Here is a 16509-nt window from a genome sequence, read left to right on the forward strand (position 1 = left end):
TGCCTAGATATGAGGAAGGAGCGGCAAATCTGTACAGCTCCAGCGCAGAACCAAGAGGAAGATAACAACCAAATGGAGGAAAATCGAAATCTCTGGGCTCTGGACCTGTGGTACCCTCCGCACTATAGAAAAGCATCTGTGGTTGCTGAAAGTTCTGTAACACTGGACTATGAAGCGAAGCCAAAGCCCTTGTGGTTAATTAAATTGCATATCAATACTGCACGGCAGCTAATTTAAACTGCTATAAGGTTTCCTGGCTGGTGAAACATGCGTATCTCCAACGAGAGCCGATTATGTGGAAATCCAATTAGTGTGGCAAAATTCAGCCCGTGGTTGTGAAAGCTGGTAATGGCCTCTGGGTAATCTGTCACACAGCAAGGGTCTTTGCACGCAACAAAATTGTATCTGTTCGCTCTCAAACAGCCCTGCACACACGGGCCTGAGCTCGTCTGAACTCTAATGTGAAGCAGCAGGTGGCTTTTATTCGCGTGCACACCTCTGTCAGGCGCCTACGTACCGAGCGTTAGTGTTCAGAGTCATGTTTTGTCAGTATGAGGACAATGTGTTCCTACCAGCTGGTTTAAGCAAAAAAAAAAGAAAAAATTTAAATAATAATAAAAGTATGACTTAAGGTGATAAAAACATTAGTATTTTTAAAGATTTCCAACTACTTATGCAAAATTCTAACCAGGAAATTGAAATGATGCATCGATTATACGCATAACAGGAATGGATTTTCACACTGTTACAATAGTCTTTTCATTATTCCCATTTGGATGTTTTAGTCAGTGCAAAAAAATTCTTTGCGTGATTCTCAGCTAAATCCTGACGGTAACTGTCAGTCTATCAGAGCTGTTATTCTAAGAGCAGCAATCCAGAATTTAGGAGCTCCCAATAGAGAAAAGAGCTTGTGACACTTTGCTGTTTTATTTCTCAGAGCTGAAGTAAGGCTACTTCCATTTACAGTTTCATACAGAGTTAATGAAAAACTAACAGTTCTACTTCTTGTGCAGTGTTCCTCATCCTGCCTACATCCACAAACACACTGTTTAATTAGCTGAAGACTGCAAATAAACCTCACACCACTGCCCGGCTTCTCACATACTAGGTTTTCTGAAAAAGCCTTGCGAAGCAAATCTGTTCCATCAGTAGGTTTTGTGAGGAACATAAGTACAAAGGCCAATTTCAGCGTACTTCTGCTCGCCAATAAATGACACAACCTAGGATAGATGAAACCTACAAATGTGCACTACAATCTGCTTCCTTTTCACAAAAGTGGACTGGAAAACAATGATATTGTGTACAACTTTTACACATACACCCACAAAAAAACCCAATAAAAATGATTTAACAGACAAACAGCTCCATAAAGCCACAGGTATTAGGTTCCAGGTAAACTCCATAGGGAACGTGTTGCACCAGCTTCAACTTGCAATGTTAGCTGTGAGATCCTGTCCTATTACACACTGTGCTTAGGGTATAATGTATTTCATTTGTAGTTACCCAGCAAACAAGTTTGGATAACTAATAAAAAAAAAAACAACAACTGAAAACAAACCTACAATAAAGGTTTTAATTGGATTATACTGCACAGTAATTATGTGTAGATCAAAACAAAGAATATTAGAAAAATTTATATTAGAAAAATCTTTTTTTGAGGAAAAACTCTGATCAGTAATTAGTTTAAACATAGCCCACATTCCAAATAATAAATAATTTTTTTTGCTTTGCCTTTAAAAAAAATGCTCTCAACAGAGTTGGAGGCTGATAGTTTTTTAAGTTTGTAATCTAGCAAACCAGTGTTGATTTGTTTATTGAAACAAATAAACAAATCTTCTTCTTTCGGTTTCTCCCATTAGGGGGCGCAACAGTGGATCATCCGTCTCCACACCCCCCTGTCCTCTACATCTGACTCTTAAAACAACTACCTGCATGTCCTCCCTCACCACATCCATAAACCTCCTTCTTGGCCTTCCTCTTTTCTTCCTTCCTGGTGGCTCCATCCTCAGCATTCTCCTACCAATATACCCCATGTCCCTCCTCTGAACATGTCCAAACCATCTCAATCGTGCCTCCCTCACCTTGTCTTCAAAACATCCTACATGCACTGTTTCCTTTAATAAACTTGTTTTTGTCTATCGTCGTCACTCCCAATGAAAATCTCAACATCTTCAGCTCTGCTACCTCCAGCTTCACCTCCTGTCTTTTACTCAATGCCACTGTCTCTAATCCATACAACATCGCAGGTCTCACCACAGTCCTATAAACTTTCCCTTTCACTCTCGCAGATACCCTTCTATCACAAATCAAACACAAATGCCAATCTTCTCCACCCACTCCACCCTGCCTGCACTCTTTTCTTCACTTCTCTAACACACTCTCCATTACTTTGCACCAGGTATCTAATCTCCTCCACTTCCCCACCTCTTCTGCCTGCAACCGCAGCTCTGGATAAGAGCCAAATAGCGTCAATGTAAACAGCTTCAATTTATGATCTTTGTATTAAGAATCAGAAATGTAAAAACACAAACGAAACCATCACACAACAAACTCTCTGAACTGAAGGAAACGCTCACTTGGTATTAAAATATCTGGAGGACATAAAGGGTCATCCTTAAATATCTTGTGTGAACGCCAGAACAGAACACCACAAAGTAACTGCTCCTCATAGAGCGAGTGATATGAAGACGTTGTGTGATTTGATTTTCTCAATATGACAGACTGAGGGAAAAAGAAGGCGGGGAAAAAAAAACAGAACTTTTACTAGTAAGAGGTGTATGAAAATATATCTGGTTATTCAGTTTGCACCTGAAACATTTTAATCCTCAATGATTAGACAGATCTCCATTTAAAGCACACCAGGAGAAAGTGACTCCATTCCTTTCTGCTGTGGTATTAGACTATATTTCATTTGCACACATCTCCATAGAAAATGCATTCAGATCGATTTCGAGGAGGAGTCTGAGAGAGTGAACAGAGGGATACATGTACGCAGGGTACAAGAAGGTGAGGGTGAAAGAGGACATGAGCAAGCTGAGATCGATCCAGCTATGATGGAGAGCTGAGTGAGAGGCAGCATGTCCCTGAAGACAGTCAGACTGAATGTTATCTGCCAGCTGAGGGCACAGCCAGTGGGATTTATTATGGGTTGCTCTGATGAAATCCTGATGTAGTTCTGATGAGCAAATCCTCCAGCAGATGGAAGTGCACTCACCATGGAGGGCTCTTGCTTCGAAAGCAGCCCAATTTAATCTCAATTTGACTAAATTTATTTTTATTCTTAAAAAAAAAATGTTTAACAGTGATATGGGGGGGAATTAAGGATATAAATCAGAAGTTACCTTCCGTTTCTTGAAGGCTTGCCGGGCGAGGTAGCCTCTGCATGTGGCCTGGAAGAGAGTGATGTTACGTCTGGTCTGCAGATCCCTCTGTTCCTCCAGCTTAGCCAGAACACCTGCCCTGAAGAACACCTATAGACAGAGCACATCTGTAAGATCCACTGCTTGCAAGACAAATGCTGTCATTTGACTTTGATAACTACATAATGTGTATAAAGAGTGCTTTGCATAACAGCTGTAACAAGCAGCTCTAACATCTTGCACAACTGTATGAAACAAACACTATTACACAAATACTGACACACTATATGGACAAAAGTGGACACCTGACCAAAATAATTGTATGTGCTTTTAAACATACCGTTGTCCCAATTTGCCGTTATAACCACTCTTCTGAGATGTTCTACTAGATTTTGGAGTGTGCCTGTAGAGATTTGTGCTCCTTCAGCCACATTAGTAAAGTCAGGTAATGATTTGCAGCGAGGAGGCCTGGGGTGCAGTCTGAGAAAGGTGTTTAATAGGATTGAGGTCAGAGCTCTATAGCAGGACACTCAAGATGTTCCACTCTAACCCATGTCAACCACGTCTTCATGGCTCACATTGTGAATTTGTATTATTTTGTAATATTTGTAATTTTTGTAAGATTAAAATAAATCTAATTAAACAATACACTTTTTTATTATATTGATTGAATTGCATAATCAATTAAATTAAATTACTTAAATAAACTGAACAATTTTATTAAATAGTTTACATTTGTTAGACCCCATTTGGGTAATACAGGTGTGCATGTTTTCCTTTTAATATTACATTTTCTAAAGATATGATCTACTAAACTGTTCTACTTATTCCAGCAAACTTTAACAAATGTTTTCATGCCTTTCATCCTCCATTCATTCATTCCCTCGATATGCGGAATTGTCGGCATTTTCTTCTTTTAAGAGAAATTCTTGAAGCTGTACGTAAAATGATACAGATTCCATAACGCTAGCGTTGGCGATGACCAGGAAGTGGCGCTATTTTGCGTATGTGCAAAACAACGCACTGCAAATTGTATTTTGCCGAACCGTATTTACGGTACGACGTGAGCAGCCACAGTGACACCCCTGGCGTTGTTGTGTATTTCTCAAGTGTAATAATATATATATTTTTTTTTAAATGTGCTTGAAGTACGAGACAGAGACTAATCAAACTTGCAGTCCGGCACTTAATACGTTTGTGAGGGAACTAAGATTTTAACTACGTTCCGCATGTAAAACAGATTGCATTCAGTACACATGTGAACCGTTACATGCTTACTCCTAGTTCAAGTGAAGGAAGAAAAAAGTTACGCTACTTTCTATACAACTGCGTGACTCCAACGTTGTAGTAAAGGTTTGGGGAAGAACACATATGGCTGAAAAGTCAGGTGTCCTTTTGTCCATGGCTTTTTTTTTCTCTGCACAAGAAAACATATGCAGGGAAGACCCTAAGATTCCTATGTATCGTCTACACTCCTTTTCCTTTATAATGGCCCACTCTGATGAGGTTGTCAAAAAGAGGTGCAAAACATCAGCAATTTTCTGATATAATAAGCACAATACTTTTTTTTTTGTATTCACTGAACTCTCCAGCTTGTAAGTGTTTTACCATCTTAATAGCATTAAAGGCAGAGTTGGAGCCATGGGGTTGTTTACTGGCTTGGCTGTAAAAAGAATTTAATAGTCAGCACACAGAGCACAGGGCAGAGGTTCTGAGTGTCGGCTGATTAAATTACTCTGCATTGGTAATGGCGGCAGCAAATGTCTGTTGATTGAGCTTTTATCGGCAGAGAGACACCACAGTGCAATTTTTCACCACAGATCAAAACCAGGCAGCGTTTCTGTGCCACGCGGTGCCTTTTTAAATTTTTTTTTGTATTTTTGTATTAAAGACACACTGGCTTCCTGTTGATTAGCGTAAGGTTAGAGAACACCATACGATCTTCTTAGGCGTTATAATTCATTTACTAGGACACCCCCTTTATGCGACTATTTTTAAATCGCATCATCGCAGCACATTTTTAGGACACTCTAGTTAGCTAGAGAAGTGCGTGTTGACACCCATGATGAAGAATGCTGATGAAACCACTAAGCAAAACCAAGAGGTGCCATTTGGGTCAGCGAGCAGCCCTGAATCTTTCACCACACTAAGTTGTATGGTTTCTCTTGTACTGACAGCTGAAGGTCAGCATTATTAACTGAGCAGAACGGCTTTGTCAGATGGGTCGGGAAGCTCATCTCATTGTAGTTTCTGAGCAATTTGACATGAGATTGGGGGTGTGGGGGGTTTATCAAATGATATCAACTCAAAAGAGAGCATTTTGACTGATGGACGTAGGAGGAGAAATACAATTGAATGGTCAGATATCAGAAGGTTAAGCTCAAGCAGCTAGACACACAACTACAGCCCTGTGTGGCTGAACAATGTCGACACCCACACAGGGATTCCGTTGTGTGTTCCTTTCCATACCCCATTTGTGAGGACTGGGCATAATAATCTGTTCACTGATCTCCATTAATTTATTCATGATGATGCCCTCAAGCTGTTTCTCACACTTGGCCCAAATACTCAAGCCTGTACCTATGATTTATTCTGGGCCTGTTTGTGGGGGGGTTCTCATCTCAGAAAAAAAACTGCAGCACAAAACCTCACTTCTGCTGTGCTCAATTTTTTTTTTCTTGGCCAAAGCTAAGAGGTACATCTGTCTTTATTGTTCTTATTTAAACCACACACTACAATGAACATTTCATCATGCTGTTTGTTCTTTTGCTTTGAAGAACAACAATTGAATTAAAATTAAAGTAGCTTTTAAATCCTGGTGTGTATAGAAAGGACCCTTTCACATTTCAAACCATTTTTCATCAGCTACACTGGGCATGCATGCCACTAGAAGGACATGGACTCATCATGATGAGCACCCATAATACTTTTCACAAAATATACTTACTATAGAGCAGGAACAAGTACGTGTCATAAAAGAATGGTAGATGAACTAAAAACTGTTCCTGGTTCCCTCTGGTGGAAATGGTAAAAGGTCCATAAGATCTTTTCGGATTTTCCATACAGTGCAAAATCCTACAAACAAGAATTGTGAAAGAAGTGTGCGCTTCACTGTAAGGATGGAACTGGCCAGGTGATAAGCAGTGCCTGGTTTCCTCCAGACATGACGCTTGGCATTCGGGCCAAAGAGCTCAATGTTTTTTATCAGACTAGAGAATTTTGTTTCCCTTTTGGCAGACCCCCAGGGCTGTCATGTGCCTTTTACTGAGGAGTGGCTTCCGTCTGGCCACTCTACCATACAGGCCTGATTGGTGGAGAGCTGCAAGGGTTGTTTCCTCTGGATGGTTCTACTCTCTCCACAGAGAAATGCTTGAGCTCTACCAGAGAAACCATTGAATTCTTGTCACCTCCCTGACTAAGGCCCTTTTCCCCTGATCTAAGAAGAGTCCTGTGGGTCTTTATATAGACAGGTGTGCGCTTTTCCAAATCATGTCAAATAAACTGAATGTACCACCGGTGGACTCCAATCAAGTTGTAGAAACATCTCAGGGATGATCAGTGAAAACAGGCTGCACCTGAGCTCAATTTTGAGTGTCTGTAAAAGCTGTGAATAAGCATATACATGTGATTTTTTTCGGTTTTTATTTTAAGTAAATTTGCAAAGATTTCAAACAAACTCATTTCACGTTGTCATGTATGGGGTATTGATTGTAGAATTTTGGGGAAAATAATGAATTTAATCCATTTTGGGAAAGTAAAGCTCTGTGAATAGTTTGCAGATGCACTGTATCTTCTCCCGAACTTGGTCACTTGCCAGTTCTCACCCACTCACAATCAGCTCACCCACATCATGCATCATATACAACAACCAAGCAGAAAGCAAAAAGGTTAAGAGCTTCTGCGCCTTAAATCCAGCTTTATGAACTGCTGTTCACGCGGAATCGTATTGAAGCTTTACAGAATGGGAGAAAATCGCTATTTGCTCCTTTCCACATACATGTTCTAACAGATGCCCACAATTAGCATGATGTGACTCCAGAAATTTGGGAGTATCGTCCCACGGATTTCCATTTCCTCATATTTAAATCAGCCAGCAGCTGCTAAAATGCTGGATTCTTTCCTTTTTCTTTGTTTTTGATCTCACTGTGCTGATTGGTGTCTGCTGTGGCTGACTGGCATACAGAGTACAAATGCAGAGCTCTTGTCTGCCAGTGACTTTCAGGAGACGCACATTGGAAAAATCACACATTCAACTTGAATTGCACAAAGCATGAAGGATAACTGAATGCAGCGGAACCTTCCAGACCCATACCAAAGTCATGATTGCTCATTATTGTGAGAAGCAAATGTCTCTTAATGGTTTTTCGTGCTCCAAGGCTCCAGCAAATGATGGTTACAAAAGTGGAAGTCTCATCACCTCTGCAGTGTCAATGAATGGCAGAGCAGGAACAACCTCTCGGCCCACCTCCTTATTGCCTGCTGCGCTGTTTTCTCCAGTTGTGAATAAGGTGGCACCATGGATTAGAGGCAGCATGTCTGAGTAGCGTAGAGGGAGACTGAATGATTTGGTAATATAAATGGAAATCGTACCATCTGTTCAAAACTGATCCCTGCTCTGATTCTGTATGCTACATGCTTTCTCTATTGTATGCACTGATCCATAATATAGGATTTGTTGAATACACATGAAAGCGTCTCACCTGAAGGTTATCACTGGATAAGAGATTTAAAAGTATGAAATTAAACAAAATCTGATGGTATTTACCCTGCTCAAACCCATGTGATAGCTGCTTTTCTCCAGCTCCAGGAACTCCAGTAGCTCCTCCACAGCCTAAAACACAAACAAAACACTTACTAGGCCACTTACAAATGGAGTTTCTCAGATTACTTTAATATTTGGGGGCTAATATATACCAGAGGGTTAGGTGAATATTTTGTTTAACTAAAAGCAAGTAAACTGAATAAAAAAATAAAAAAAACAAATAAAATCAGTTCCATTAACTGTTTTAAAAAAAAAAAAACCCACCCACACACCCACACACACACACACACACACACACACACGTACAGTAATCCCCCGTTTATCGCGCTGGTCACGTTCTAAAACCGCCTGCAATAAACGAAAAACCGCGATAAACGGACGACACTCCAAAAAATGCATTGCAACATCAAACTCATAAAAACAATTCTCTATAAGCATTTTTTGGTCTATCGTGCTATCCGTGAGAGAGCGGGAAAATCAGCAAAACAAACGAGTTATGTGGCAAATGCAACGTGATAAACCGGGGTGTGAGATTCAAACCGCCCTAAAGAGGGGGATTACTGTGTGTGTGTGTGTGTGTGTGTGTGTGTGTGTGTGTGTGTGTGTGTGTGTGTGTGTATATATATATATATATATATATATATATATATATATATATATATATATATATATACACACATATATATATATATATATATATACACATACACATATATATATATATATATATACACATACACATATATATATATATATATATATATATATATATATATATATATATATATATATATATATATATATATATATATATATATATACTAGCTGAAAGTACCCATGCTTCGCTACGGAAGGCAGAATGCTTAGCAATATGGCAATAAGCAGTAAGCACTGAGCAGGACTGGATGATCAGAGGTCAGAACGTAACGTCAACAAATAACGTACTCCCCCTTTGTAGTACGGATACAGGGCAAACTACTTTGAAAATCATTTTTATCGTGCATCTAACATCTAATAAGAAACAATGTACTAAGTTTCATTAGGATCCGTAATGTTATTTTGAAGAGTTTACAATGTGTGAGAAATCGCGTTTTTCACGAGTTAGCCGCGATCCAGGGCGAATTTTTCAAAACCCTTTCTTAGTGAGCACCTAAGACCCAAGAGGAAGGTATGTTCCAAATTTCATTGCAATCCGTTCAGTGATTTTTGAGATTTCGTGATGAGTGAGTGAGTCAGTCAGTGGTATTTGAGCTTATATATATATATATACACAGTGAGGAAAATAAGTATTTGAACACCCTGCTATTTTGCAAGTTCTCCCACTTAGAAATCATGGAGGGGTCTGAAATTGTCATCATAAGTGCATGTCCACTGTGAGAGACATAATCTAAAAAAAAAAAATCCAGAAATCACAATATATGATTTTTAAACTATTTATTTGTATGATACAGCTGCAAATAAGTATTTGAACACCTGTCTATCAGCTAGAATTCTGACCCTCAAAGACCTGTTAGTCTGCCTTTAAAATGTCCACCTCCACTACATTTATTATCCTAAATTAGATGCACCTGTTTGACGTCGTTAGCTGCATAAAGACACCTGTCCACCCCATACAATCAGTAAGAATCCAACTACTAACATGGCCAAGACCAAAGAGCTGTCCAAAGACACTAGAGACAAAATTGTACACCTCCACAAGGCTGGAAAGGGCTACGGGGAAATTGCCAAGCAGCTTGGTGAAAAAAGGTCCACTGTTGGAGTAATCATTAGAAAATGGAAGAAGCTAAACATGACTGTCAATCTTCCTCGGACTGGGGCTCCATGCAAGATCTCACCTCGTGGGGTCTCAATGATGCTAAGGAAGGTGAGAAATCAGCCCAGAACTACACGGGAGCAGCTGGTCAATGACCTGAAAAGAGCTGGGACCACCGTTTCCAAGGTTACTGTTGGTAATACACTAAGACGTCATGGTTTGAAATCATGCATGGCACGGAAGGTTCTCCTGTTTAAACCAGCACATGTCCAGGCACGTCTTAAGTTTGCCAATGACCATTTGGATGATCCAGAGGAGTCATGAGAGAAAGTCATGTGGTCAGATAAGACCAAAATAGAACTTTTGGGTCAAAATTCCACTAAAGGTGTTTGGAGGAAGAAGAATGATGAGTACCATCCCAAGAACACCATCCCTACTGTGAAGCATGAGGGTGGTAGCATCATGCTTTGGGGGTGTTTTTATGCACATGGGACAGGGCGACTGCACTGTATTGAGGAGAGGATGACCGGGGCCATGTATTGCGAGATTTTGGGGAACAACCTCCTTCCCTCAGTTAGAGCATTGAAGATGGGTCGAGGCTCGGTCTTCCAACATGACAATGACCTGAAGCACACAGCCAGGATAACCAAGGAGTGGCTCTGTAAGAAGCATATCAAGGTTCTGGCGTGGCCTAGCCAGTCTCCAGACCTAAACCCAATAGAGAATCTTTGGAGGGAGCTCAAACTCCGTGTTTCTCAGCGACAGGCCAGAAACCTGACTGATCTAGAGAAGATCTGTGTGGAGGAGTGGCCAAAATCCCTCCTGCAGTGTGTGCAAACCTGGTGAAAAACTACAGGAAACGTTTGACCTCTGTAATTGCAAACAAAGGCTACTGTACCAAATATTAACATTGACTTTCTCAGGTGTTCAAATACTTATTTGCAGCCGTATCATACAAATAAATAGTTAAAAAATCATACATTGTGATTTCTGGATTTTTTTAGATAATGTCTCTCACAGTGGACATGCACCTACGATGACAATTTCAGACCCCTCCATGATTTCTAAGTGGGAGAACTTGCAAAATAGCAGGGTGTTCAAATACTTATTTTCCTCACTGTATATATATATATATACATACACACACATACACACACACACACACACACACAGACACATTTCCATATATTACTCTAAGTCACAGTCAAAAATGCCTCCCACAAGTGGTTTTTTTTTTTTTTTTTTTTTTTTTATCTTTTAAATATTTCAAATATTTCAGCCAGAAAAAGCTCAGCACAGCTGGGTTAAATAAATACTCCAGTGTATTTTTACCTAGCCTCTGCAGTGTAACCGTTTTTGCTATCAACACAATCAATCATTTCTTCAAAGAAAAAAAAATGGGGGAAAATGTTTACAATAATTTCAGCTAGTGAAATTCATCGACACGAAAGTTTCACACTCATAACCAAAACCCCAGCTGTAATCAACAGTATAATAATATTATATATTCAACAAGGGTATAAGATGCTACAGATATGAACAAGACAGCAATACAGTATCAAATAAATTCATCCACTTAATGCTTTAAACAATTGTATTCCCTCTGAAAACATGTACTCCCTCTTAAATGCATATGTTCTTACACTTCCATCATCAGAGAGGCTTCACATTTCCTTTCTGTGTAGCAAACATTCTTGTTAGTGATCTTTGTCATATACTATAGAGAATGTAGAGATACATGACTTAATAAATACTGAAGTATTCCAAAAAAGTTGTCCTGATTTACATACATTGATCAGGCATTACATTATGGCCACCTGCAACTAATATTTTTTCGCTGCCAAAACAGCTCTGACCTGCCGAGCATCAACAGCATTAACATCGTCACTTGGATCGGACCACACGGATCTGCAATCACTCCCCACGTGTATCAATAATCCCACGACCCTGTCGCTGGTTCACCACTGATGCTTCTTCGGAGCACTTTCGATAGATACTGACTACTGCAGACTGGTAGCATCCAACACGAGCTGCAGTTTTGGAGATGCTCTGACCCAGTCGTCTAGACGTCACACACGTTGCCCATTTTTCCTGGTCTGTGTATTTCCTTCTAGGCAGCACTGTTTTATTCAGCTTTAATGCTGTTGAAAAACTCTGTGGTATGTACTGTAGAAAGCAGCATTGTACTTGGTTCTACAGATCATATAGTTCATAATATATGATAACTACCCAAATCTTGCCCCTGAGGTTTTCGATTTCCCTGAGGTGAGGTTACCTACAGTAGAAGGATGAGAAAGTTCTTAGAAAGGTTTCACTTGAGGTCTTTGATTAAAGTTGTTTTATTGCTCTGTTGCTGAGACAGCAGAGACAGAAAGAGGGACGATGAGCAGAGCTGGCCATTACTCAACTCAGGGCCACCAGCGTTGTCATAATCAATTACCCAGCAGGGCAGCTAATGGAAGAAAAGCAGAGAGGAGAACACACACACACACACACACACACACACACACACACACACACACACACACACACACACACACACACACACACAGAGATAAAAAGTGACTCACCCTTTTCTCATCTGTCACAATATAGTTGCGTCCGTGCTTTTTAGTCAGGTGGGGCGCTAGTACGTCAAAGCGCCGGCGGAACTCGGAGAACACCATGTGATCGGGGTAACCTTGAGAAGAAAGCAGAGCCAAAAGCTGAGCTGACTGTGTGAGCTTTATGAGCTTTGTGAGAGAGTTCCCAGTGCCAGATCAACACAAGGACAATGTGCAAAGTATATTACATGGGTGAAAATCTCCTCAGATTTCTGCTGATTCTAATTTTAAGTTTTACAACAACACGCTTTGCTGATGTTGCTGCATGATCTACAGTACTGACATTAAACAAAACGAATTTAATCCACATGTTCTTGAATAAATCTTATTTTTACCACTTAGAGCACCAATATATCTTTAAGGAACAGCTCCAGGTAATTTTATGAAAATGTAACAGAATCATAATCTCACAGATTAACAGACTCTCCTGTCCTACCTTGGCGATATATTCGCAGAGCATCAAGAAGTTTGGAGCCTCTGAGTTGAGCACGGAGCAGCACCAAGTCCAGTTGCATGAGCCCTGTGTCACAGCTTTCTCCATGAACACGCAGCTCTCCGCTTAAGGCCTCCGCTTTGGGCAGCAGGCAATGTATAAAATGCACCTTGGAGCGCCTCACTGTGTCTATAAGAGCGTCCTGGTGGGAAAACACAAATACAAACAATCGATCTCCAATTTTACTGTTGCTTTTTTTTTTTTAAGGTTGTCTCACAATACTTCGAAAGTAATAAGAAAGGCTGTTTTCACCATCATCACAACTGATTTTTCTAAAAATTTAAATGTTTGTCAAGATCATGAGGAAACAAGAAAGAAAAAAATATCCTGGCCTCTTACGACTTCCACACAATACAGTTAAATATCATTTAAAATCTGTGCATTCTCCAAAGCTTGGTACAGACCACTTGCAGCTTGATCTGGATGCACAGGGATCTCTTTTTGACGGCAGCCATGCCGGTGGTGAAAGTCTTCCTCATGCTGGTGGCCCGACGCAAGGCCAGCTGAGAGCCTCCTTCAAGGCCGGCGATGGAGCCCGACAGCACTGTGGCACCTCCTGAACGTCCCATAAACAGCCCACTGATGTTCTTTCTGAGTAGCGGCAAAAAAAAAAAAAAAAAAAAAAAAAAAAACAAAGAAGGTAAATAAGATCCTTGCTGAATTAAACAGAAACCAACAAGACCAGAGTCCTCCTTGCTCAATGACACATGACCGTTATAAGAAATACCTGATTTTGTTGTTGTACCACTTGCCCTTATCAGTTCACTTTTAATGAGCATTTAGATGCTTTAGAAAGCTTTCAGTGTAATAGTTTCAATCAAGTCAAGCGACATCTTTCGAGGTGCCAGCATTTAGCCAACTCTAAAACAAAGTGCATTCTATACTAAATCTAAATCTCTCAGAATAAAAGCAAATATTAAAATGGACGCTGGATTAATTACGTCATTGATTCCCTGCTGAACATTTGGGAAGTGCTTCTTACTTCTGTGAGTCCTGCAGCAGAGTGACAGCATTCTGGGAAGCTGGATTCTGCTTGGCATGACACAACCAGCCCAGAACATCATATTCCACCCAGTCTGTGCCATGACTATGCCCCAGCAGGAAGTGGTGCTGTTTCTCACTCTTCAGCAGCAGCTTAGGGCCTGGATGAGGCAAAATATGACGATTTGAAAAAATATGTACACATCGACAGTACAGCATCTCCTGAGTCTGTATGGGATTCTAGAGGAACCGTGCTGATTATATTAAGGATATGTTTGTGTGTGTGTGTGTGTGTGTGTGTGTGTATATGTGTATATGTGAAATGATGCTAACCTTTGCCCTCTCCCTCTGTGGGGCCGTAATAGCTGAAAAGGCGCTCGAGCAGACTTGCCTCTGAGCCCCCGGGCTGCAGAGCCTCTTCCTCCATCAGCCACAGCAATCCACGTGCCTCATCAGTCCTCGCCAGCGTCCTCACCTGATTCACACCCACACAAGATGACGACCGAAAACACACCGGTTATAGAAATTAGAAACACGGCACTGCTGAACCCTTTTCGTGCGGCAGAGCAGGGAAAAATCATGAGCCACGAAAGCCTAATCATCATAACACCAACCAAAGCAAAAGACGAGCCATTAGCTGCAGATTCCTCATTAAAAGCCACGCATTAAAAGAAAAGCTCCAGGGCAGTCAGGCAGACAATTTTAAACTTTGCACTCTTGCTGTCCACTTACGCAATTAAAGCCAGTAATGACTTGCCATATTTTTTTTCTTTCATGTCTTCTCAGTTGTGGTCGACTCCAGTGGTGGGAACCAGAACGAAAATTTGAACGCAGATTTCAAGAGACTTCATTGGAATAGATTAAAGGCGATTCAGTGGACCAGTTCTTTACCTTTAATACAGTATTTTAAAAATCTACACCAGGATGGAACAATTTCGATTTATTGACCGACATTTATTTTTTTAATGATTACTGCAAGAAGATAATCGGCATAAACCATGTGGAAAACACACTGTTACAGACACCCAATTTAGTAAGGATCATCATCAAGATAAAACATGAATTCTACAATATATGCTATGCTGCATAGAGGTCAAATTACTAATATCTCTCCCACTCTTTACACTATAGTCAATAATTTAACAGCATATCTTAAATTCTTTATTACAGACCTAAATATATTTGGGATTTTGTATTAGATGTCATTTTTATACATTATTTATACAATAGTAGACATATTTCTGTCCTATGACAGTTATTTTCTGTTCTGTACTATTCTATTTTGCAATGCACTATATTGCCAAAAGTATTGGGTCACCTGGTCATAATTCCCTCCACTCTTCTGGGAAGATGTTCCACTAGATTTTGGAGTGTGCTTATGGATATTTGTGTTCATCAGCCACAAGGGTATTATGAAAGGCAGGTACTGATGTAAGTGAGGAGTTCTGTCATGCAGTCAGCCTTCACATTCATCCCAAAGATCTTCAGTAGGGATGAGATCAGAGCTCTATAGCAGACCACTTAAGATCTTCCTCTCCAGAGCATGTAAACCAGATCTTCAAGGAGCTCACTTTGTGCACAGAGGCACTGCCATGCTGGAACAGGTTTGGGTTTCAAGTTCAAGTGAATGCAAGATTGTATTATACTGCAATTAAAGACCTCCTGTACAAGCGAGCGCCTCCAGCATTGTGGTAACAGTTTGGAAAAGAACCACGTATAGCAGAAAAGGGCAGGTGACCCAATACTTTTGGCAATATAGTGTATAAAAAAAAGTAGTGTAGTGCAGCTGCTGCTAATGACCGTTTATTTAGCGTTGCATTGCAATCACTGCTCATCTCATTGCTATCTGGAGATCCTGCAACTGCAATTGTAAATGCATTAGTATTTGAGTCACATCTGTTTGTGGTCGTCTACACAAAAGAAATAGGAAGGAATATTTGTGTTAAGAGAGGAATCTCTCTCTCTCTCTCTCTCTCTCTCTCACACACACACACACACACACACACACACACACACACACAAATACTCTACCGCCATAATTACGTTCGGCACAGGCGGGAGGCGTAAACAAACCTGCATTACACATCACAATCATTACAACAATTACCTCCAGTGAGATGGATTAGGCATTCAAAAAAGGGAACAAAAGCAAAGAGGTGCGTCATGCAAGTGGCAACTGCAGTGTTTGTGCATCGCACTACTTCAGGAAGAGTCCAGCGCATACAGGAAGAAAGCTCATGCTAGACAGCAAGGCACACTGGGAAGGTGAAGATGCTTACCAGTGCTTGGGTTGAGGCTTGGTCTATAGCTGCTACAGATAAGGATGTACTGGGCTCTATGTCATCTAATGCAAGCTCTATGTTTTCCTAAACGGAAACAGAGGGGTCATTAGTTCACTACGATTAGGACGTGATTGATTTTGATTATGCAGGTTTGTGAGTCGTTTCTTTCATCACCCTGTGACCAACGACTCAACTTTAATGCCTTATTGAGCATCAAGATTTATGAAAATAAGAGCCAATCTCTTTCGACATTCATAAAAGCTTCATTTCCGTGTT

At 40.4% G+C, this 16509-nt stretch overlaps 1 protein-coding gene across 22 annotated transcripts in view; it reads right to left on the minus strand.

Moving 5' to 3' along the window:
- Positions 1–16509, minus strand: part of myo18ab (myosin XVIIIA b) — a 98117-nt gene that overhangs the window by 27657 nt on the left and 53951 nt on the right. For all 22 annotated transcript variants that reach the window (XM_083549236.1, XM_083549228.1, XM_083549227.1 and 19 more), the window contains 8 exons: positions 16231–16317; positions 14285–14426; positions 13953–14112; positions 13375–13561; positions 12914–13112; positions 12445–12554; positions 8125–8190; positions 3342–3470 (listed from right to left, as the gene is read on the minus strand). In XM_083549236.1, the coding sequence (XP_083405362.1) occupies positions 3342–3470; positions 8125–8190; positions 12445–12554; positions 12914–13112; positions 13375–13561; positions 13953–14112; positions 14285–14426; positions 16231–16317 (1080 nt within the window). The remainder of the gene's footprint in view (positions 1–3341; positions 3471–8124; positions 8191–12444; positions 12555–12913; positions 13113–13374; positions 13562–13952; positions 14113–14284; positions 14427–16230; positions 16318–16509) is intronic.

Source organism: Silurus aristotelis (assembly GCF_946808225.1).
Source record: "Silurus aristotelis genome assembly, chromosome: 8".
Classification (NCBI taxonomy): Eukaryota; Metazoa; Chordata; class Actinopteri; order Siluriformes; family Siluridae; genus Silurus; species Silurus aristotelis.